The sequence below is a fragment of the Somniosus microcephalus genome, chromosome 23 (genome assembly GCF_052327205.1).
Source record: "Somniosus microcephalus isolate GS21.2 chromosome 23, FLI_Smic_1.0, whole genome shotgun sequence".
Taxonomy (NCBI): Eukaryota; Metazoa; Chordata; class Chondrichthyes; order Squaliformes; family Somniosidae; genus Somniosus; species Somniosus microcephalus.
In genome coordinates this window covers 30,846,074-30,868,839 of record NC_141009.1, presented here as the reverse complement: position 1 = coordinate 30,868,839, position 22,766 = coordinate 30,846,074, and the positions used below count along the sequence as shown (strand labels likewise).

At 39.8% G+C, this 22,766-nt stretch overlaps 1 protein-coding gene across 1 annotated transcript in view; it reads left to right on the top strand.

Annotated features, from left to right (window-relative positions):
- Positions 1-6,761: 6,761 nt before the first annotated feature.
- The window catches only part of lhx6a (LIM homeobox 6a), a 60,166-nt gene continuing 44,161 nt past the window's right edge, over positions 6,762-22,766 (top strand). Inside the window, exons 1-4 of the mRNA XM_085965717.1 lie at positions 6,762-7,254; positions 8,550-8,621; positions 10,194-10,376; positions 12,483-12,604. Coding sequence (XP_085821843.1) covers positions 7,177-7,254; positions 8,550-8,621; positions 10,194-10,376; positions 12,483-12,604 — 455 coding nt within the window. The 5' untranslated portion in view covers positions 6,762-7,176. The remainder of the gene's footprint in view (positions 7,255-8,549; positions 8,622-10,193; positions 10,377-12,482; positions 12,605-22,766) is intronic.

Sequence of the window (22,766 nt, the reverse complement as noted above, 5' to 3'; positions counted from 1 at the left end):
TTTGACAGGATGACCAAAGTGCAAAAAATAGTGATACTTATGAGATTAAAGGACATGACCATTTCCAACCTGACCAGTCCAATCAAAAGGAGATCTTGTTCAAAGGAAATTGAGTTTCTTGGAGGGCAGAGATGAAGTGAATAATCCACTCCAGCCATATTGGAATTAAAGAATGTCTGTACAATACCAGAGAGATGTTATATGCTGGCACAGCATGAATGCTGAAATTAAGTCTACATCTCTTCATGTAACATTTGTAAAACATATTGCAAATCACAGACTGAAGAACTTTTGGTGTCTCATGATTTCCCTGACAGGTTGTGGCCAAATGTAGATGTAGATGAATTCATCCTAAATAGAAAAAAAGTTATGTCATTGCATTAAACTGCGATTCAAAGTATTTTGAGCTTAACTTACAACAGATTACTTGGAGTTCTGTTATTGCTAGTCTTAAATCACATTTTGCATACTAGATAGAGGTTAAAATTCCTCCGTGTGCTGTCTTAAGTATTTTTAACCCATTTATTTAACTACATTCATGTATTTGTTGAAATAGTACACACAGATATTTGATGGAAATATGTTAACCAATTTGCTAAAATAGAACAAAGAAGAATTTCAGTCCTATTGTATGGAGTGGCACTGGATTTCTGATCTCAAGCTTGGAGCTTAATTTGCAATAGATTAGGGTTTTATCCATATAACATCATTTTCAAATTATGCAGTCTAATGGTAGAGTGGAGAGTGCAGTTAAAACAATGAAAGGATTGATGAAGAAAACTAAGGCAGATCAAGGTACTTACTTATCGCTGATTGACTGGAGAAACACTCCAACTGAAGGATTTGGCTCTTCTCCAGTGCAAATACTGATGGAACAAAGAACCAAAATACTGTTTCCTTTTCAAAGGCAAGAATTATGGAAGGTGTTCTCAAAAGCTAGAAAGGGGTGCGAAGGGACAATCACACTATTACAAAGGAGGAATAGGACAGTAAATAAAGCTAAATGAAGAAAATGCAACCATGATCAACAGGTAGCAACAATCAGTGGGAAGGGCTGCATATGTGAATTGAAGAGTATTAGGAAACAGCGCAGACAACTTGTGAAAACAAAGGAATCTCCTGATTGATCTACAAGATGCCAGGTGGATGTGGATTCTTACAGAGGCACCGTTTGTATATTGCTGAGAACTACCAACTGCAGCTGCGGAGAGCAAACGCATACAGGATGCAGAGAAAGAACCAAAGACTGACTCAGATCCTCCAGTCAGAAGCCACCACCATCACAAGCAGAGATCAACAAGAGGGAGACCGCTCAAACTTACGTTGAAGTTAGAGGAGACGGTTGTAAGATAAAACTCGACTAGTTTTAATTTAGTATGTTGAAACTTTTTATTTTTTTTGGAAAGGAATAGAGATATATGCACAATGCAGAGATTAGACCAACACCAGAGATCATTATGTAATCTCTGTAGTTCCAGAGGTCACCAGAAATCGTAGCTAAATACACAACAGGATTGAGCCAATTATCTCAGTTTTAAGGATATGTTTTGTGAAGCATACAAAACTCAGCAGGTGGAAAATAAACTACTGAATATGTTGTGAATGAGAGACATTGCTACAATTATCGCCGTGTTTATCCAACAGCAGTTTAATGGTGTGATTGTACATGTTTTATATGGTTTCTATAATACACTTTTATACTGTACTAAACACTGTAGTCTATAATACTCCAGCACAAGTTCAAGATGGATTACAGGTGAGCCAGTGCTAAATTGTTCTTTTCAGCATATAAATATACTGATGACAAGAAAGCCACGGTTTTGCTTACAGATTAAAAACAATTTCGAGCTTTTTAATAAAATAATTTGGTTCGCATCTATGAACAATCTCAAGAACATGACGTGTACCGTAAACACACAAGTGGTCGGATTTAGCTGCGTGAAACTGTCAATGCATTTACTATTTGAAGGATGTGTGGCACAGAACAGTTGTAACAATTCGAACCGCTGGACCACATGTGACACCAGCTCCATGGATGGTGCGGGGCAAAGTAACGCTTCACTTATTACTTTCTGAATGAAGTCGTAACACTTTCAAACAAGTCACCACAGTATACCTAAAGTTCACACCAACCCATAGTTAATTGGGTAACGGCGATTTTGATTTGTGGCCGTTGGTAGATAAGTGTGTTGTTTAAATCGGTACGTCCTATTTCTAAAGCGAAACATTGAATTATTACTTTCCTATTACCTCCAAACTCAGCACAGTTTGTTGGTTCTTTATCTCTGTGCATCGTTCTGTGCTCCATACAGATCGCCGACTAACAGCACTGTAATAGATTAGAAACCAGTGTTCACGAATTCATCTTCTGTGTCAAGCATACAAAATCAGAGTTTCACTTTGCAGCCATTCTTGGAAAAATATTGAGGATGGTTTGTGGGGGCAAGAGTACTGATCAGAGAAGCTCCTTTCGAAAGAGCCCTGGAGTTGAATTGTTGCGGATCAATCATTAGTTTGGCTTATTGGTTTGTTTCTGTGTATTCATCGCCGAATGATCATTGCATGTGTACAGTATAACACTGATATAATACTGCTTCTTGTAAAATATACTGAGCTCCATAATAGACACTTAGTGATTATAATCTACTTAGTGGTATATCGACGGAGCAGATACCCTCAGTCGCCTCCCCGTGCAAACTGGAGACAGGAGGTGGAATTGAACCAGTTAATAGATATTTTTTTAGGAGATTTTATAAGCTGAGCTTCATTTTTGAGGGAAGGGAGTCTCCACTCCTTCCTATCCTGGAGGCGTTGGCTCCTTGCTGGGGTAGAGTTCCTCCAGGCACCAGCAGCCTTCCGGGTGCCCATTGTACATGTGTGAGCTTGGCAGGCTATTTAATCGCGGGGTGCATCACAGCTTGGCCGGATCCTGTCCTTACCCGCGGTCCACACAAATGCAATTCCAGCAGAGGTCATTGGATGCCAACCCTGACTGGTTCCCCCCCCCCCCCCCCACTCCCTAACACAAGGGCACTGAAGCCGCTTGTGGCACCTGGTACTGCCCACACCGAGCAACTAACTCGGCACAGAGCACGGGAGGAAGCGAGGGCCTGCCTTCCCTGTATGGATCAACTACCCACTCCATAATAAAAACAGAAAATGCTGGAGATACTCAGCAGGTCAGGCAGCATCTGTGAAGATCACTGAAACGTTAACTCTGTTTCTCTCTTCACAGATGCTGCCTGACCTGCTGAGTATCTCCAGTATTTTCTGTTATTATTTCAGATTTCCAGCATCTGCAGTATTTTCTTCTTGTACCCACTCAATAAACTGGCTGATCCACTGAGCCTCTTCTTTTTAATTATAGATTTGTTCACCAGTCATTGCAGGATCCCTTTAAGCCCTACAGTTAGTATTTCAATCAGAAATGGCAGAGTTAAGCAGAGAATTTATCAGATTAAATGTCAAAGTACCCCCCACGCGCCCCCCCCCCTCCCTCCCAACCCAAAATGATCTGTGGTGAGAGAAATGTTTCCTTTTTTATGCTTTTCACTCATTTATTTTTCTGTCATTTTGGCCACCGGTTTCGCAGAGCTGAAGAGACTTACCCTGGCCACTGGAGTATCTGTGAGCCTCTGACCAGTCGCTGCATTTCACAGCCATTCTGCTGGGCTCAGTGCCGAGCTAAGGCCCAGTCCCGTCAGCAGGCGACGTGCAAAACTGTTGGTTGTTTCATGTGTGAGTTGCGAATGATTTCTTTCGCGTGAGTTCTCCGCTGAGTGGTTTCAGTAACTGGTTAGTTCTCTCTGGGTGCTGTAGTCGTTGAGGTGACGGCCTCGGTATTTTGCTTCGTGCCAAACTGACCCTCTGACCGTGTGCAAGATAATGGTTTCCTAAGAAAACACAGTCCACCAAATAAATCCGAAGTATATGAAATGGGCGATTGAATCGTTTTTTTCTCTTGGAAAGCTGATAATTAATATGAATTATTGTACTTTCCGGGAAAAAATCCAGCTAAACAGGGAAATAACACTGTCCATAAAGACCCCGTCCTTTAAAAACACTGTAAAAACTCTATATTTACTGATATAGAAACTTGTAGAATCAGAGAACGATACAACACAGAAGGAGGCCATTCGGCCCAGCGAGCCTGTGCCAGCTCTTTAGTAGTCCTATCCAATAAGTCCCATTCCTCTACTTTTTTCCCTTCAAATATTTATCTAATTCTCTTTTGAAAGTTTCTATTGAATCTTCTTCCACCACCCTTCCAGATCACAGCAACTCGCTGTGCAAAAGATATAAATATACAACTTCAAGTAACTAATACTGTTCCGCATTTCACTCTTACTCCATTCACTGAATATCAACCCACATCACTAATGTAACAAAAAATTACATTTCAAAATAAGGGCAGTCATTTCCAATATAAGCGCAAAATGAGTTATTACTACACTGAACATAAACTGTCCATTCCACCTAATGGAGACAGGCTAACCTCGTCCTTCGTGCTACCAAAGAAAAGAAAGTGTGGGACAGAGAATTGTGAGGGGAGCGGAACGGATGCCAAGTGACAACTGACCTCAACGGAGATGTCAGGTGTGCTCAAAGGGAGTCTGCATTCCTCGTCTGAATACAGTGGCGTTCACACACACACACGTTCTCATACCCATGGGAGAGGCACTGTCGGTGCACAAGTGTACCTGGGAGTGAGCGGGGCAGGCACCATTCAGTGTTGGAGTCCCATTCACGATTGGAATACACTGCTACCCAACTATTTAACAGGGAGGGATGGGTTTATGCAACGAATGCGTTATTACAGGCACTGAGACGCTCCAATGGCTCATTGTCTTTATGTAAAATACTTTCAGGTCTCTGCCCAGGATTTTGTCTGCCATCCTGAAAATCCTAAAAGTGGGGATTGAAGTTAGAAATTGTGCGGAGTGCCGGCAGTCCCAGCACATTTTAATAATCTAACCTCGAGCTATTCTAGATTTCTAGCTCCCCCCCCCACCCCTCCTTAGCTCTCTAACTATTAAAATAAGCTATAATTAAACCCTGCTGGTAGGTTACAGGCACATATCCCACTGATGTGGCTTCTTTCATTTGCAAATTTTAATATGTATTAACATAGTAAGCCATTCAGCCCCTCGAGTCTGTCCCGCCATTCAATTAGATCATGGCTGACTCCATGTTCCCGCCTTTGCTCCCTATCCATTGATACCCTTACCTAACACAAATCTATACATCTCAGTTTTGAAAATTTCAATTGACCCAGCATCTACAGCCTTTAGGGGAGAGAGTTCCAGATGTCCGCTCCGCTTTGTGTGTGAAAAGTGCTGCCTGATCTCACTCCTGAATGGCCGAACTCCATGCTTAAGATTATGCCCCTTTGTACTATATTATTTTATACATTCTTATAAAATATGTGATGCCAATTCCACCAGGGAGCCAGAAATTCAAATTGGCCTTGTGACAAATTCATCAAATGTACTGTTTCAGAGCTTTGAGTGGGGCAGTGCTGGCAGCCGAGGAGTACAGGAAAGTAGTCCCAGTCTCTTATACATGCGAAAGAGAACTGAACGAGTAGTACTAATATACAGCACATGCAAATTTCATAGACACAGTGCACAGTTGGGCACACACACACACACACACACACACACATATACACACCTGCATACAGGTACAAAGCCTAGCTAGCCACAGACACACAAATACGTACATACCTAATTGCAGCTGCACATGGAAATATACACATCCACAAACTTAGGTATACATTGGCATTTATAAAATAGATGCCTCGGTGCAAATTCATTTATAATGCTCCACTGGCGCATTTCTATTTTATCATAAGCATCACAATGGACCCAAGGGAAAAAAAGAATAAGGACATAAAATCTATAAAATCTAAATGCTTACACTGAAGGTTTGTCACATATCGTATGGAGTCTGAGCCGAGCGAAAATAATGCGAACACTTTGCATAAAAAAACATCGGTCGGGATTGCGTTCTGGGGGTGGAGTGAGGAGCAGATGACAGCAACAGTGCCATGTGCACAGATTACTGTGCCAGTCCAGGCACGGGCAGATGTGTTAACTCACATACCTAATCATCTCTCAGTCAACCAGAGGGTGTGCCTTTCATTTATTTGTAGATGTGTGCGCGCATAGCAAGTGCAATAACTAACCAACTCCCGAAATTGTACATTTAAGGCGGGGGTTGTTCATCCCCAGTTCAGTTTTGTACATGCCGAACAAACCAATTGCTTGTTTATAAAATTGTTTGATTTGATTTGATTTAGATGAGTCATTAATATATAGATGACCGCAATGAATTTCCATAATTAAAAATAAACTGTGGTAGGAATTTAACTGCATGATTATACATTTCAATAAGGGTCCATGAAAAATGATTGGGAAACAGATACACAGATCTTGAAACGCCTGCTAACCCACTGATAACCCTGTGGGCGCTTCTGGCTGAGGTTGAACTCACTCGGGTTAAAGTGAAGGAGAGGAGGTGAACTTTCTCTCCCAGTCACCTCCGGTCAATCCTGATTACACAGTTAGATTAAACAGATCCCTAAACCCCTCGTATTTCCACATGGACTTTCTCTAGAAGCTGACAGACCAGACGTGCCCTACATGATCGAGTCACTTCACTTCCTGGCTTCCAGCAACTTCATCTCCAAACGGAAAAGTGGAAGGAAGAATTTTTTTTTAACAAAGCCCAGTAAACATTTACCTCTTGAAAAAGCCCGCTGTCTGCGATCAGATCTCTGAAGTCGAGGAACTGAAACTTCCAAGCAAATTGATGTGTGTGTGTGTGTGTGTGTTTCTCTCTCTCTCTCTCTCTCCACAGCTAAAAATTCGCAAGCGCTGCGTTGATGTCCAGTTTCGAAACGTAATCACACTGAATGCCCCCTCATACCTCAGCGCAAACAGGATTTTCTGGTCCGCCTCTGATAAATGCTGATGCTGTCTAACCGTGCTGTGCTCCCGAAACACAGGGGCTGCTTCTGGAGCTGTCCACAAGTGGATTTTATACTTTTATCTAGCAAGGGGGAAGAGGAGAGAGAGAGAGAAAAAAAGAGGGAATCTTTTGATCGACACTGAAAGTTCTCGAGCAGTTTCCTGGGTGTTGCGGAACCAGTTCTTTTAAGACTCGACGTTCCCCATGTACTGGAAAAGTGAAACTTTGGCTCCTCTGCCAGAGGGGAACAAGGTTCAATCTGAAGGAATTCCGGCCGAAAAGGTAAAACACTTCGCTTTTGCAAAGAGGGACGGAGCGCGAGAAATACTGTGGACAATTCTGTGTGCAATGTTAAATGGGAGTTTCAGTAACTTTCTGGTCAGTCCGTGTGTGTGTCTCCCTTGCATTTTAACCATAGTAAAGCAGCCGGCTGCAAAACCTTGTTGGATACGAATGGCTTGGAAATCATTTAAATTGCGTTAAAGTGTGTCCAAGTGTCTCCTGTGAGCTTATTATGGGATTTATTACAGATTTCCAAATATAGCTAAAAGGCGAACGTGGAGAATGAACGTCTCAAACATAAAACTGAATTGAAAATAGACCGCCCCTTCAAAAATAGGTGATAGGAGTGTAGGGGGACGTATAATAACCAATGGGCCGGAATAATATCAGTGAGATTGTTCAACTAGGAAGCTAGACACGGCAGAGTATTGCAGTACAGTGTTATGTTTGTATACATTTCAAATGAACTGTTTAAATTGTAATAGTGCCCACAACCATTTAAGTTTGGAGAATATATTCAAACAAGTATTTATTTTGTTTATAAGGCCATTGGAAACAAAACGTATTGTAAAATGCATGATGCAATGTCAAGATACTGTGTGTGTGCCAAAAAAAAAGCTTTCAGATATAACTGTACTCCCAGACCTCATGCAAGTTGTGCCGGCTCCTTAAACGCGACTAATAATCGAAAACGTGCCCCCTTTTCCATTTAACTCCGCACTATAGATCGAAAAATTACTACCTTCCTCCTCAGTATTAGCTGGTTAAAAAGGAGCATTTGCAATTGTAAATCTCGATCTGAAATTAAAAGGGGGGAAAAAGAGGTCTCCTGAATAGAAAAAGCTTTCAAGCTGTCCACTTCACACTCTCATCTCCCAGTCGTTCGTTCAAAAAATATTAGATTTTTAATTACTGCCATTTAGGAAATCAAATTTCCAATTCTGTGGTGCCCGGATGCCTTATTGATTGACAGCTGTAATTGACACCCTGGCTGGCACTTATCTTCCGGATTTCATCCAGTTTCTAATTGCAGGTAGTTTATTTCTCTGCCTTGGATTGCACAGAAAGTGAGCGATTACTTCAAGAGCCCAGGGTTAAGTGGAGAAAAGATCGAATCAAAATTAAAATTGCTTCATTAAATGCCGTATTGTTGCATAGGCTTAAATGCCCACTAGAAAAATATTATTTATTATTTTAGGCGCATATATAAACGTCCAGTTCTTCTTTAAAGACCTTTATAAGACTGCTGCAGCTAGCACTGCATTCATGTTTCTGGTTCAAAATCTTTCTTAAAGGTAATGTCACAGGACAGTCAGCATAAACAAGGCACATCGCGGTGTGTGGAAAGCAAAATTTCTCAGATCATGGTGAGTAAGAGAACATTTAAGATGAACATGATTAGTCAGAACTTGCTTCATTCACTCAAGGTTGACTATGTACCTATAGATGTTATTTTTTTTCATGTAAATCCTGTGTTCATTTGCTGTTGCTGGATCCCTCTTGTATTGTACGTGTCAATGTCAGAGATTAAACAATCGGCGCTTTTTACAAGCGGGGCCGTCAAAGTAAAACAATCAAAGTTTGAAAAGAAAAGGTCATGGTGAATAACAGACGATGTTAACGGCATCACTTTCTTGTGCTCGCCTTTATTCAATACAGCTTTATGCCGCTGCTAAGACATAAACCATTTAATGTTAAGAATCTTTGTACTTAATCACTATGATTTGGCTCTTAAAGCTGACCATTACTTTCCCGTATGAAATTGTCATTTTAATGATCAGCCGAAACATACCTCAAAATACCCCCCCCCCCTCCAGTATCATTTTTAAAAATCCATTTTAGTTAGTGTGTGCTAGATTTTATATAGGATAAAAAGATATATATGTGGATGGTAATTATTAACTGTTAGAGCGCTTCAGCTGTTTCGGTGTATAGTACAGGAGCCTGAATATATTTGTCTTTTCAAATGACCAGGATCAAAGCATGCTCTTCAGATACAAGTCAGCCCAGCTGTCACGATGAAGTGCATATTGTTGGCTAAGCTCATAATATTTAGATCCTTTGTAACAGCCCGTGTCACAGAATGCGTTTCCCTTGAACTCCCCAGTGCAAAACAAAACTGATCAGCCTCGACTGCAATGTTACTGGTGATGTACAATCTCGTTCAAAATCGACCATAATAAACCCGTCCATTGATCGGCTTTTAACTAGATGTTGCACGATGCTACGTCTAAAACGTGGACAACATTTGAATCCATCGGTAGAAAACACAGTCGGAATAGCGAGCAAACCATGTTGGTTTGTGAATGTGGAATCCCCTGGTTCTAGACAGGTGAACTGTTGGTCATATAGTACAGTGCCGCACACTGATCGAGTGCTTATTGGTAAAATGTATTAATTCTCCGGCCCCTCTTTACTTCACAACAATAACAGCCATTTTCAAATGATTTCCCGAGGGTTAACAAAATCCCAAATCGATCAGCAATAATTTTTATAGGCGCATTTTAAACGTTATAATCAATGCTATGGTAGGACTAGTCTATAGAAGCAGACATGTATACAAATAACATCAACCCTGGTTTAGAGAGGTGTGCAGCTGGGTGAGTCTGAAATACGTGAAATACGTGTATTGGATATTGATTTATTTAACTGGAAACCAACATCTGTATTTATCAGGTATACTTTATTTCTCAACGTGAAAAGTTAGTTTCATAAATTAAAAATTTGCAATCCAATCTTATATTCGGTCTGATTATAGAACTAGTACTGATAGCAAATAGTTACTGGCAAAAAGCATAGATAGTGTTTAAAATTCAAAATGATATGCAGTGGCAGTCCCTAAATTTAAAGTGTTTTTACAAGTTTGTGAAAGGACTCTAGAACGGATATAATACTGTTGGATGCAATGTATTAATTTTTCATTTTGTCCTTTTCTACAGTCCCACTCTGATGGTGACACGTTGGGAACTAACGTGGAGAAGGACGAGATTCGATCTTCCCCCAGTCCTCCATCCACTCCCTCTATTTCATCTCCGCCTTCATCTTCTTACTCCATCGCCTCTGCCGACAAAAACATCTGTGCCAGCTGTGGCTTAGAAATCCTCGACAAATATCTGTTAAAGGTGAGTATTTTAATTAAAGGTCACAAGGAGACCAAAGTCAGAGTAACACCTCCATATAGAGTAATCAGTTACATGCAATTCAAATAAGGCGCGCTCGCTTAAATAAGCAAATAGTCCTAAATCTCAATTGAATTAGAAAAGTAAAGTAGATAATGGGGACAAAGAGGAGAAAGCGTGTGTTTAAGTGCTGATCTCTGATAAGCGTGGCTAATGAAAATAGGTCTTGCTGATTCAGATTAATCACTGCGTCAATTCCAATTTTATACATTTACGTTGATATATTTTATATGTGTACTTTTGCAAGAAAATATGTACGTACTTTGAATCTACTGTTCAGCAATGCAGTAGATTTTCAAACTCTCCAAACCTGCTCAATGTGAAACTGCGGTATCCAGATGCATTGGTTTATATTTCAATGTATAGGCAAACACACTCCCCAAACTTAGAAATGCAGCATCCAGAGGATGTCTCGCAGCACTGTGTTACAATGTCAACATAATGCAGAAAAGGCCGCTTCATAAACTGTCATCCAACGCGACATCAACATCCAAGTTCGGATTGTGTTGGAAAGTTCCCAATATCCCTTATGTTGATATAGGAGGCGTTGTGCATGCTGGGTAGACAGAGGGTTATGGAAAATAAAGCGGAGTTGGGTTAGGATAAATGGAAATAAGGAAATAATACTCTATAAATGACAGCATTTACAATGTAGAAAGTGTGGATTGTTAACTGTTGGTTTTTAACTCTTTCCAAGTGGAAATACTAATCACTCTTAGACAAAAATATTGACTGAATCGAGCAACGTTTTGTAAAATGAAATACTATTTTTTTAATACACGAATTCTAACGAAAGAGAGAAGAGTTTACTGACTGTAATCTACACATGCAGTTATATTCGTTGTTTCAAAGATGTAACGAAATGTGGTTCCACCTGAACTGTTGGGGGAATGGGACACCCATTTACTGAAAAGGGAAGCATTCTGATTTCTAAATCTTGAACTTATGATTTTCTAGCTGGCTTTCTATGGATACGGGTATTTAATTAATGTTTGTGATGCAGTTACCATCGATAGATAAATGGTGTGTTGCTTGGAACATCGATAACTGGAGTTCCTGTTAAACGTTAAAGTCCTTCGAATTCAAAGTCGTGTCGAATTTACTATTTTAGACTATTTGACAAGGGGCGGGGGCGGTGGAAACAAATCATGGATTGGTGTAAATCTACGACAAACGCTGCCGAATTCCTTTTAAAACAACTTGTGTAGAACGCATTATATGAATATCTACACCTATTTTGCATGAAACTCTTGTAGGTTTTGAAAAATCTATTAGGCAGAACCACATGAATCTGTATAACGATTGTGACTCCTAGAGCCCAAACCTCATTATTTTCACCAATAAATAGTTGAGATTCTAGTTATATTTTGCATACAGAGGCAGGGTGGCTACACTGTCCATCTTGGGTGATGGATTCACTGATCAGCAGAAAATGGCTTAATGAGCAACACTAAATGTTCAAGTAACTTCCTTAGTTAAACCTTTCCCCTTTCCTTGGATAGTTTGAACCTTAACAAATATTTTTATATCTGAGGTGGGAAGATGCCAGCACCAAGGCGATCTCGTTATTTTCCATTAAATGTTACAATTAAGTTATAATAAATTTGCGTCATGTTTAATATATAAATACAATGATAACCGCAAAGTAAGCCTGATTACTTTGGTTTGCGCGTTCAATGTATGCGATAAACCCATGATGCTCAATAAGGAATTCTCAAATCAAATTATATACATGATATATCTAAAAATATCATCAGAAAGTAATACTAATATCCGCATTTAATATTTCGCTAAGTATTTTCAGTGAGTTTTACACACTCATCTCTGTATGATGTTACAATAACATTATAGTGTGTCGCTGGTTATAAAACAGATCAGACAAAATACACAAGTACTACCTGAAATAAATCCTAAACAGGTTAATAATGAATGGATGGACCTTTTGGCCTCAATTCGCACTTTCTGCGCATTTGATGTGTTCAGGTTAAGTGAGTGAAGTGCTTAATCTGACTCTGTGACAGTTGATGGATTTTCTGCATTAAATTGCAGGTGAATAATCTGATCTGGCACGTTCGCTGTTTGGCGTGTTCAGTCTGCAGGACCTCCCTACGCAGACATACCAGCTGTTACATTAAAAACAAAGAAATCTTCTGCAAAGTGGATTATTTCAGGTAAGGACCTGCATCCCGTTGGGAATCTGCACCGTTGTTTTCATTCCCGTTTGGCAAAGACTCTTAAAGTGCGTCAGGATGTTTAAAAAGCAATGTCAAGCGCGCTTCAGAGAGCACAGAATGAAATGTTTGGAGCCAGCCTTTTAATATTTCACAGCCAACCTTCTGAAGCACTGTTAAGGGTAGAATTTTGTTGTTGTTGAATTAATGGATCTTTATTAAACCGAACTTTCATCAGTTGTAAATTTCAACAAAAAATAATTGATGTCAGCACGTAATTACAGTTAGTGTGTGTGTGGGGGGCTGGGTGTCTGTGTGTATGCGGGTTTCTGTGTGTGTCTGTGAGGGTGTGTGTTCTTAAACGGGTCCTTTCAGTAAATCACGAAAGCAGTTCACATAAAGCGCTGCGGTGCCGTGATCAGGTATCCGAGCAGGTAACCGCAGTCTGTCCTTTACAGAGTCTTGTCGCTTTGAAAGTTGAGAGAAAGTTTCAAAGCTCCATTCACCAGTTCCAAAAATGCTCTCAGCTCTCGTCCATAAGCAGTGCTCATGTTAAAACCCCGCGAGTGGGCTAAAGTACCGAATCATTCACCCATAGTGTTACAAATTGTATTTACTCGTTCAATTGCACTCGTTCTGAACTATTTTAGCTTCTTGCCACTCGCCGAATATTTGGTTCATTTCGTTATTTTAAATTCCGTTTACTTTCACATAACTGCGCGATTCATTTAGACAATTATATGAAAATAATCCCAACTCCTTCCATGATGTGCAATGTACGTAATGTAATTATTAGAAAGGAACAGGCAGGCCTTTGTGTCGGCGCTGTGAGGCCTGCATCAGTATTGTGCGCCACATTGAAACATTTTACAAGGTCAGAATTTTCCATTTTTTTTCGCAGAACGGGGAAATTACGCTGCCTCTTTTTATTAATCATCTTGTCAATTTAAATTCTCCGTTGTAATTTAAATTCCCAACCAGTCACTACTATATGCGATATTTGCTCTGAATCCGGAATGTCATTGCTCGAGAGCATTGTTGCCCTCACTTTTGAAAAATATTGGTGAGGTGTATTGTACCCTAAAGAAGCGATTGAAATATAATTGCATAATTGCGTAACATCTAGTTCAGACTGGACGCGGATTTCATATTTTATGAATAATTTATTTCAAGTTTATAAATGTTCTGCAGCAGGATGTGTGCAAGATTCCCAGCACATCCCAGGGCTGTTAGCAGCAGAGTGTCGAGGGTCCAATCCTTAGATCAAACCCTGTGTGATATTAAGCCAAAGTAATGCGGTGCCCTCTGTGCTGTGGGGATTTGGTCACTGGGATAGATTGGATGGATCGCTGCAATAAAGTTAATATCAATTTCAGGGGCGAAGACAAGGATGAACCAATTTGCAGAAATTCTGATAGGAAGTATATTTCTTCTCATTTTGCTGATAATTGATGCATATATTCACAAAATGAAAGGCATGACTATAATTTTCCTTGAACTGTTTGTGTCCATATGGGAGGCATCTCTAAAGCTGTCACATCAAACGTGCCACCAATAAGTACCAAGGATAGTCTATATGAAAACATGAATGTGTTGCTTGGATCCGGAGTTTGTTGAATGCATTCTCTATTGTGTCGGTCCAGCAAGAAGTATTTACATTCCGCCAGCTAAATGACCTTTGCATGCTGTAAATTATAACGGAACAAATGTTCTGCAGGTCTAAGATATCACACTGAAATATATTAACAATTTGACCAAACCCATCAGTAAAATTCTCCTTTCATGTCTTCGTTCTTTTATCATTTTAAAAACTTGCTGCGAATCTTTTATTCTGGCTTTGTGCTCTGTCAAATGAACGATGTTTTTGCTCTGAGCAAACATGTTTTACAAATATATCATGACATATGACACGTGTTGTGACAGCCCGTTAAATTAATTCCCTTCAAATTTCAAACACAGTTGGACTGTCAGAGCTATCATATTCAAACAATGCTTCCAACGTGAAGTTAGTTAACCCACACCAAAAGTGCGGATCCCTCAGCTTATGTGTGTGTGTGTGTGTGTGTGTGTGTGTGTGTGTGTATCATCAAATTTATGTCACTTCATCTACTTCCTGTAGTCTGTTCGACTGACGAGTTAAATCTCACGCATTCCATTTGTTTGATCTGTTAAAGATGAATTGCTCATATTCACAAAAGAATCAGTAACATTTAAGGTGCAGATTTAGGATTTCAGACCTTGGAGCGTTGGGTTTTGGTAGAATTTTAAAAGGACACTGTTCGGTTTGGAAACCGATTACACGTTTATTGCACTTTGCAATAACCTGCTGTCAAGTTAAGCAATTTAATGTTTTTTATCAAACATTGGCCAATAACGGATTCTTCCAATCAGTTATTCAGAAATTGGGCCTGCAAAGCAGAATGAAGTAGCTAACTTTTAAGCAAGAATAATTTATCATATCAGTAAATAAGTTAAAATAGGGATTTAACAACATATAATTCATATATATTTGTAATAGGCACAAATAAAGCTACATATTGGAATCACTTTGTAATCAGGATTCTTATTGAACCGAATGTTTTTTTTTCACAAATCAACTGTGTGAGTGTGTATGGGGACAGAGTAGGAATAAACTCGCACCTTATGAACCTTCCCGCTCCTTATAGAGGTCGTTTGCGCAGAACAAATGCCACCAGTATAGGTGTTGACATTTTGACATGCTCGCCATCCAATCGGTGTTTGCAGGAGAATCTAACGCGGGGAATAATTGAAAGCAATGTAATAAATGGCCGAGGGGAGTGGTAATGAATTTGTGCACCACATTTAGCATCTGGGCGCGTGAATAACCGTGTCTGAGTAACCTTTGCTGTGGAGAAATATGAATATTTTCCATCTAAGTTAATTTGGACTGTTTCCCTATTTTCTATAATACTGAAGGTGGGGAGAAGGGAGCGCACTGGTCATGTTGTTAGCTGTTGGTGTGTTCATTTAAAAAAAAATACTGGATTTAGTAAATCATACAAAGAGGCGAGTCTAGCTGATTTATTAAAAAGGGGGGGGGGTGTACTATACAGTGCTACTCCACGTTGCGTTACGCCATTGCACTGAGTTCTCACCACGCCACGATTTAAAGCCCCGGCTGTCCAAAGTAAATGTATGGGATTGAGCTTCAGCGGGCGATGTGAGGATCTGTGCAGGGCAGCACAGGCTGTGCAATGAGACATGTTAAATATTACAGAGTTGGGACCGTGATGACCCCGACATGTGATTGCGATAGTGAGTGCAGTGCAGCTATATTTCATGCATATTGTGGATGGGATGTCTTTAACACGGCACCACCCTTTTACAAACCAATCACTTACCCGTTTGATGCATTGAAATTAAAATAACCAGTCAGCTCATTGAGAAAACATAACCAGCAGTGAACAAAGTAACTGAATTAGGATTGAAATAATTGTTAGTCAAAGACAATGGCGACAATTGCATGAATCGTTTTTGTCTTATAACCTCCTGTGAAGTACCTTGGGACGTTTTACTACATAAAGGCGCTATATAAATACAAGTTGTTGTTGTTGTTGTTGCTGCTGAATATAAGTTAAGAAAAAAACTGTGTGTTTATAGTTTAAATTGCTAGAGTGACTACACTTCAAAAAGTACTTCATAGGCGGTAAAGCGCGTTGGGACGTCCTAAGGTCGCGAAAGGCGCTTTATAGAACCATAGAACAGTGCAGCACAGAAGGAAGCCATTCGACCCATCGAGTCTGCGCCAGCTCTTTCCCCAGATCCCTACATTGTTTTCCTCCTTCAGGTAGTTATCCAATTCCCTTTTGAAGGCTACTATTGAATCTGTATCCAAAAATGCAAGTGCTTCGTGTGTTTTTTTTACTTTTAGCTCTATAAAATAGTAAAGAAAGAGACAATTAGCTTTAATAAACGAGAGGGGAGTGTCCCAGTGCAGGCTTTGTAATTATCTGCCTAAATTTATGGCGGAATGCTGGTTGTTCTTGTGCGTGTGAATTTGCAGGCAGAATGGGAGTGCTTGTGTCCAGAGATTCTGTCCGTGTGGACTTTCTGGTGAATATCGAGAATAGACGAGAGAGCAGATGTGTGTTAAAGCATTAATGTGCGGAGTGCCGCCGGACTGCCACTAACGCAAGTCATCAGCACCGCCGGTGTTATACTGGACATATATATTCACCCGCGAAGCACGCTCACACTCCGTGTACTAGTGTTTCGGGTTTCAATGTCGAACAGATAAGGAGGAGAGATAATCAAGCGCTTCGTATAAGTGCCATAAAACACAAGAGCAACAGTGGCTATATCTGTCATCTGAACCCCCAAGAACATAAGAAATAGGTGCAGGAATAGGCCACTTGGCCCCTCCAGCCTGCTTCGCCATTCAATAAGATCATGGCTGATCTTGGGCTCAAAGCCACTTCCTTGCCCGCTCCCCATAACCATTAACCCAAGGCTGTAGTAAACCCTCCCAGCTGCGTGTCAGTTCATACAATACAAGCAAATTCCGCTTTTATTTAAAAAAGACAAACTTCACCTTGGAGCAACAGGTTAGCCAAATCACATTATACTGCAAAGCACCGTGATGTTAGCAAACAGTGGCACCCCATAACAAGTGCTAGGGTGTTATTCAGTATTTCACTGTGTTGTGGTATAAATAGAACATTGAACGTGATTGGCACATTCTTGCCACTCTTATCTGAGTAATAAAACTCATTCCTATTCATTAAAACAATGCTTATATCAGGAGCTGCCTGTCATCTCATTATATTATGAATATTTTTAATGATACTATTTCCACTCCTTTTCTGGGCATCGCGGAAAGCGTTGCATGTTTAAACACAAGCAGACCTTCGTCCGCGTGCTCCAGGACCTCCAGCAACAGACCATAAACATTCCCTTAGCAACCACGCCGCCACCTAAGAACTAAACTACCCAATAACATAGATACTGCAATTACACAATTAATGATTTCACGTGATATCATCACATCACTCGGTGCCACATAATCTCAGTTCATACTAACCCCATCTTTCTGAGAGCTATAAGTTTGCTTGTACCTATAAATACTGGCCTGTTCACAGTACAAGCATGTTGGGAGTCCATTGAATGTCCTTTTTACAGGCGAGGTGAGGTGCAGCCTTTCTTTAGAATGGTGAAATACCAGCGGGGATAGATTTCTGCTGGCGTGACCTCACCCTGACGGGACAAGATCACAAAACACCTTCAGCTGAAAACAGAAACAGAAAAAAACCCAGCAAATATAAATATAAGTTGTTGTTGTCGTTAAAATATTCAGCAGAATAGGCAGCATCTGTGGAGAAACAGAAGGCAGTCTAAGGCTCAACTATCTAGGACACCAGGACATTATAGTTGAACTCCTTGCTCCTGGGTTAATGTAATAAAAAGTGCTAAGCCCCCCTCCTCTCGATGGCTAACCAGTGATTAAACTGGAAGGAATGCATGCTGTGATGCGTCGTGATGTCGAATATCTAACGTCTCGGCTTAAAGCAAGTCTTGAATAAAAATATATTTTCAAGTGCGGCTAAGCTGATAACTTATGGATGACTTATATTTGGAATGTAAATCCTATCTCTATAGGTATGTTATTGGGATGGTAAAATTCCATCATTAAGCAGCTCCAAATGATCTTCTAGGGCTTCACAAACTTAGTAAAATTAAAATAGTTTTTTTGTTGGTTGAAAAAAAGGTGCTATAAATATGGTAAACACGTGATGTTACGACTTTATCATCTGTGAGCTGCTTAGAGAGCCCCGTTTATAATATCACACGCTGACTTTTAATAACACACAGTCGCTCACTGTGTTATTCTGTTTTATGAGAATTGCCTGAATGGTTACAAGTTTCCCCTGTGGCTTGGAGATAAAGACACCATCGTTGAGCTGTACAGGCCAGAAAGGTCCTAAGGAAGATCAGAAACGGGGCTGGTTGTGATCTCAAATTCACACATAAGTAATGACTATTTGGGCAAAGAACAGGACGAAGACCAACATCCCTGAAACTGTACCTCAGCAAGCCAGCCTTGAGAAAAGAAAATGAGGGGAGTGGGAAAGACTGGTGAGATATCTAAATTAATTAATTAAATAACAAAATTGTGTCAATTTAATGGGTATAAATCATTAGGTGACTTTTTTTTCAGTGTTGTAAACAATGTCTTTCAGGGACTGTGACAATCACAGCAGAGCCTATCGAATAAAGAACAGTGCTAAAGTAACCGCTCACAGGGCATATATTTAGATCTATTTTTCTGGACTTTTGTGATCTTTAAGTGAATGCTATCAGTACTGATGACCCATATTGGCATCAGGTGCTTCCAGGTAAGGTTTAGCATGTTTAGATGCAGAGTAAAGCTCCCTCCCCACTACATGAACCACTGTTTCGGAAGAGCTTCCCCAATTCTATCACCAGCCAACTTTGTGCCGTGGAACTGATTTACATTAGAATTAAGAACATAAGAATTAGGAGTAGGAGTAGGCCATACGGCCCCTTGAGCCTGCTCCGCCATTCAATCAGATCATGGCTGATCATCCACCTCAACTCCACTCTCCCGCCCGATCCCCATGTCCCTTAATTCCTCTGGAGTCCAAAAATCTATATCTCAGCCTTGAATATGCTCAATGACTGAGCATCCACAGCACTTTGGGGCACAGAATTCCAAAGATTCACAACCCTCTGAGTGAAGAATTTCCTCTTCATCTCAGTCTTAAAAGGCCAGCCCCTTATCCTGAGACTATGCCCCCTAGTTCTAGACTCTCCAGCTAGGGGAAACAATCTCTCAGCATTTATCCTGTCAATCCCCCTCAAAATCTTATACATTTCAATGAGATCACCTCTCATTCTTCTGAACTCCAAAGAGTATAGGCCCAATCTACTCAATCTCTCCTCACAGGACAACCCTCTCATCCCAGGAATCAATCTAGTATTTTTGATTTGAGATAAGCAATTTGAGATAACCCAAATTAATTTCATGTAGGACCCCTAAAGCCAACAAACAGAGGTGACGTCACATTCACCCCTATCTGTCTGGCTTGCATTTGAACACAGCTCCCAGAACTGAGAGGCCAAGGTCTAACTGCATCATGCAGCCTACCTGACAGGGTTTTTGTTTGATGAAACTCATTCAAACTGTAACCTTGTCACAGAGATTATCCCATCAGGAACATTTCTGTTGCTTCATCATTTGATCTAGTCTTAGAATCCAGCCCTAGCACATCACACTCCACTTTTACTTCATTGTAATCAGTGTTCTTCTGTCTTTCAGTGCTTGGCATTGAGCATATACGCTATACCCCAATTAAAAGTGAGATGAATCCTCACTCAAGTAATTCCTCTGATCTTTGTTTATTTATGCTTAAGTAAAGCACTAATGAGCCCAATGTCAATGGTGCTCTGGAAAGTAGGTCTGAATAGTAACACTGATGACATTTTAGAAATGCTTTAAAATGAGCATAGTTGGGCAGTATTTTTGTTTAAAGTTGGGCATCTTTGAGGAGGTACTTTGCTCCATAGATTTTCTATTCCTTATTTGCAATATTTAATTTGACTTTTAAATAAATTGTTCTTTGTTCACAACATGGTATATTAGAATACATGGTACATTGTGGTAGTGAGTGAGCTTTGGGTTGTGGATGACTCTGGAAACTGATTCCAGGAAGTGGTGTTGGCGTTAGTTTGCACTGCTGTGCTTGTCTGCTGTGTCAGTACCCCATGGGTTTGGGTTGTATCACTAGAACTTTGGAAGTTAACCTAGTCAAGTGGTTGGATTGTGCTCCAGATGTTTGGTATATGAACTATATGGAGTGTTGCATCGGCAGTGTTGTTGACCTGCACAAGCTTACATATGCAGAGAATACAAAATCATTTTAGATGACAATATGCTTTAATGTAGGTTAAATCAGGACTACAACTGACAGATAAAACTTTTCATTTTATTACTTTCACCTATTTATAGTTAGCCTTGTTCATAAATGTGAAAAACAATCTCTAATACTACTGCCAATCTCATTTCTCCTCCTGATTAAACTGGGCTTTCACTTAAGAATCAGCAGCTGTGTTTCCCAGTATGGGAGCCCAAAGTTAGCTCACCATTCTCACAACAATTTCTACAAATAATTTACACATGCTTAGCTAGATTTCACAGCCTAATAGTTTCAATTATTTTCTTGAAGTCTTAATTTCATACACATACAAGAATATATTTTATTGCATTATATCAGTGGGCAGGCTTGTTTCATTTAAGGCAAAATGCAAACCAACTTTTAAGAAAATAAAAAAATAGTGCAGAAAATAAAAAAATACTGTGTGTATTTGTTATTTTTTCTTAAAATTTAAACTTGCAAATTCCACTTTAAATATTGTGGCCGTGCAGTTTATGAACAGGTTTAGATGATTAGCCTTTGTTACTGTATAGAGGGTCCTTACATTTTGTCAGATACAGTGATATAGAAATCACAACGCTGCTCCTATGATGTGAGGATTGCTCCTTTTATGCCCAAGTAGCCATTCTCAGAGTTTTGATGTAAAAAAAATAAAAACACATGTTTAAACTACTGGAGAAATGAGCAGTATGACTTTTATAAGATGTTTCTGAAGCAATGATTAAAAGTTACACACCCCAGGTCATGGCAAAATTGCCTTGACGCTTAAAAATGCACTGCCTTCAGTATGTGCATCACCCCACAGCCAGCCAAAAGCATCAATTTATTCTCCAAAAGCACTTTGCACCAGAATTTTATGAGGACATCAAAACATATGTGAATGGATGTAATTATCTAATTCTGAAATAAAAGTAAGGGTGGAAAAAGGGGCACGCTTTTTCATTGCAAGACAAAAATAATAATGCACAATAAAAGTAATGATCCGTGGCACTCTGTCCCAATAAAATTTTATAATACTCAGTGCTCTTGGTCCCATTGACAAAGTATTTCCATGTTACAGATGATGTTCACACTTACACTGAAGTTCCAGCTAACAAACCATGTTCTCCATGTGGGGTGACCTTGCCATGAGCACTCAAATTCCTATCACATAGATGCAAGCACTTCACATCATAAGGGAAATACTGCTGGTTATTGTTTATGTGAAGTCAGTTAATTATGTTCCTCTGCCTCATGTTAAAAATGGAACGGATGTGTTTGGAAAATATTATTGCACTGTATAGTGTTTGGAGGCCATACGTTGATCACAGAAGGCCTGAATGCTCATAACTTGTTCTCTTAACACTTTAAAGTGATCTACAGTTCAGGAATCCATTGCTGCTACAACATCTGTGAGGAATTCCATAGAATGTGTTGCTGTTCTCCATACTAATATGCTTCTAAATTATGTATTGAAGTCATTCTGTCAGTCTATCGCTATTGTGTTATCCAAAATACGGTTAGAACAAGCAAAGATATTCTTCAACATGGCACCATTATCTCAGGTGTCATATCTACATAGTCTAACTCATTCTTTTTCAGCCGCTCCAGCTTGTTGAAGTATTTACCTTCCCCAGTCTTTCCTACCTCTCATGATCTTCAGCCTTTTACAACCTACATTTGGGGTTCCATATACACTACTTCCTGATTGACATCACCTTCTAATCTATTCTTTTCAATTTTGGTCGTTTCCTGGACCCATGGCCTTCACCTGGATTACCCAATTAATAGAAAATGTAAAATCTAATGTATAAATCACACATTTTTATGTCCTATACACAATGGGGAACAACTCATGGCAGTCTAACTTAGGCTTTTTACCACAACAGCAACTTTAAAAACACAGGTCTAAATAGTTACTTGGATGTAAACTGAGACATCAATCAAAGTTTTGTGAAAGGGCAGGTCACACACAGGAACATAAACTGAAGCCAAGCAGTTGGCTCTGAAGTTGCCGCATAGTTGGTGTTGCAGCCAAAGTTGGTACCTGCTTGGCTTCAGACGTAGTTCTCTTTGCTGACCGAGTTCAAGTTTCACAAGTGACTGGTGAATGTATTATACTAACTGCAGCCAAATGCCCACAAAACAATATTTGACCAATTATAGTCTGAAAACTGCAGCCAAGATAAGATTTTTTTTAAACATTCAAGTAACACCAGAATTATGGAAATAAATATCATATTTCCTTAATACTGATGTCATGACAGAAC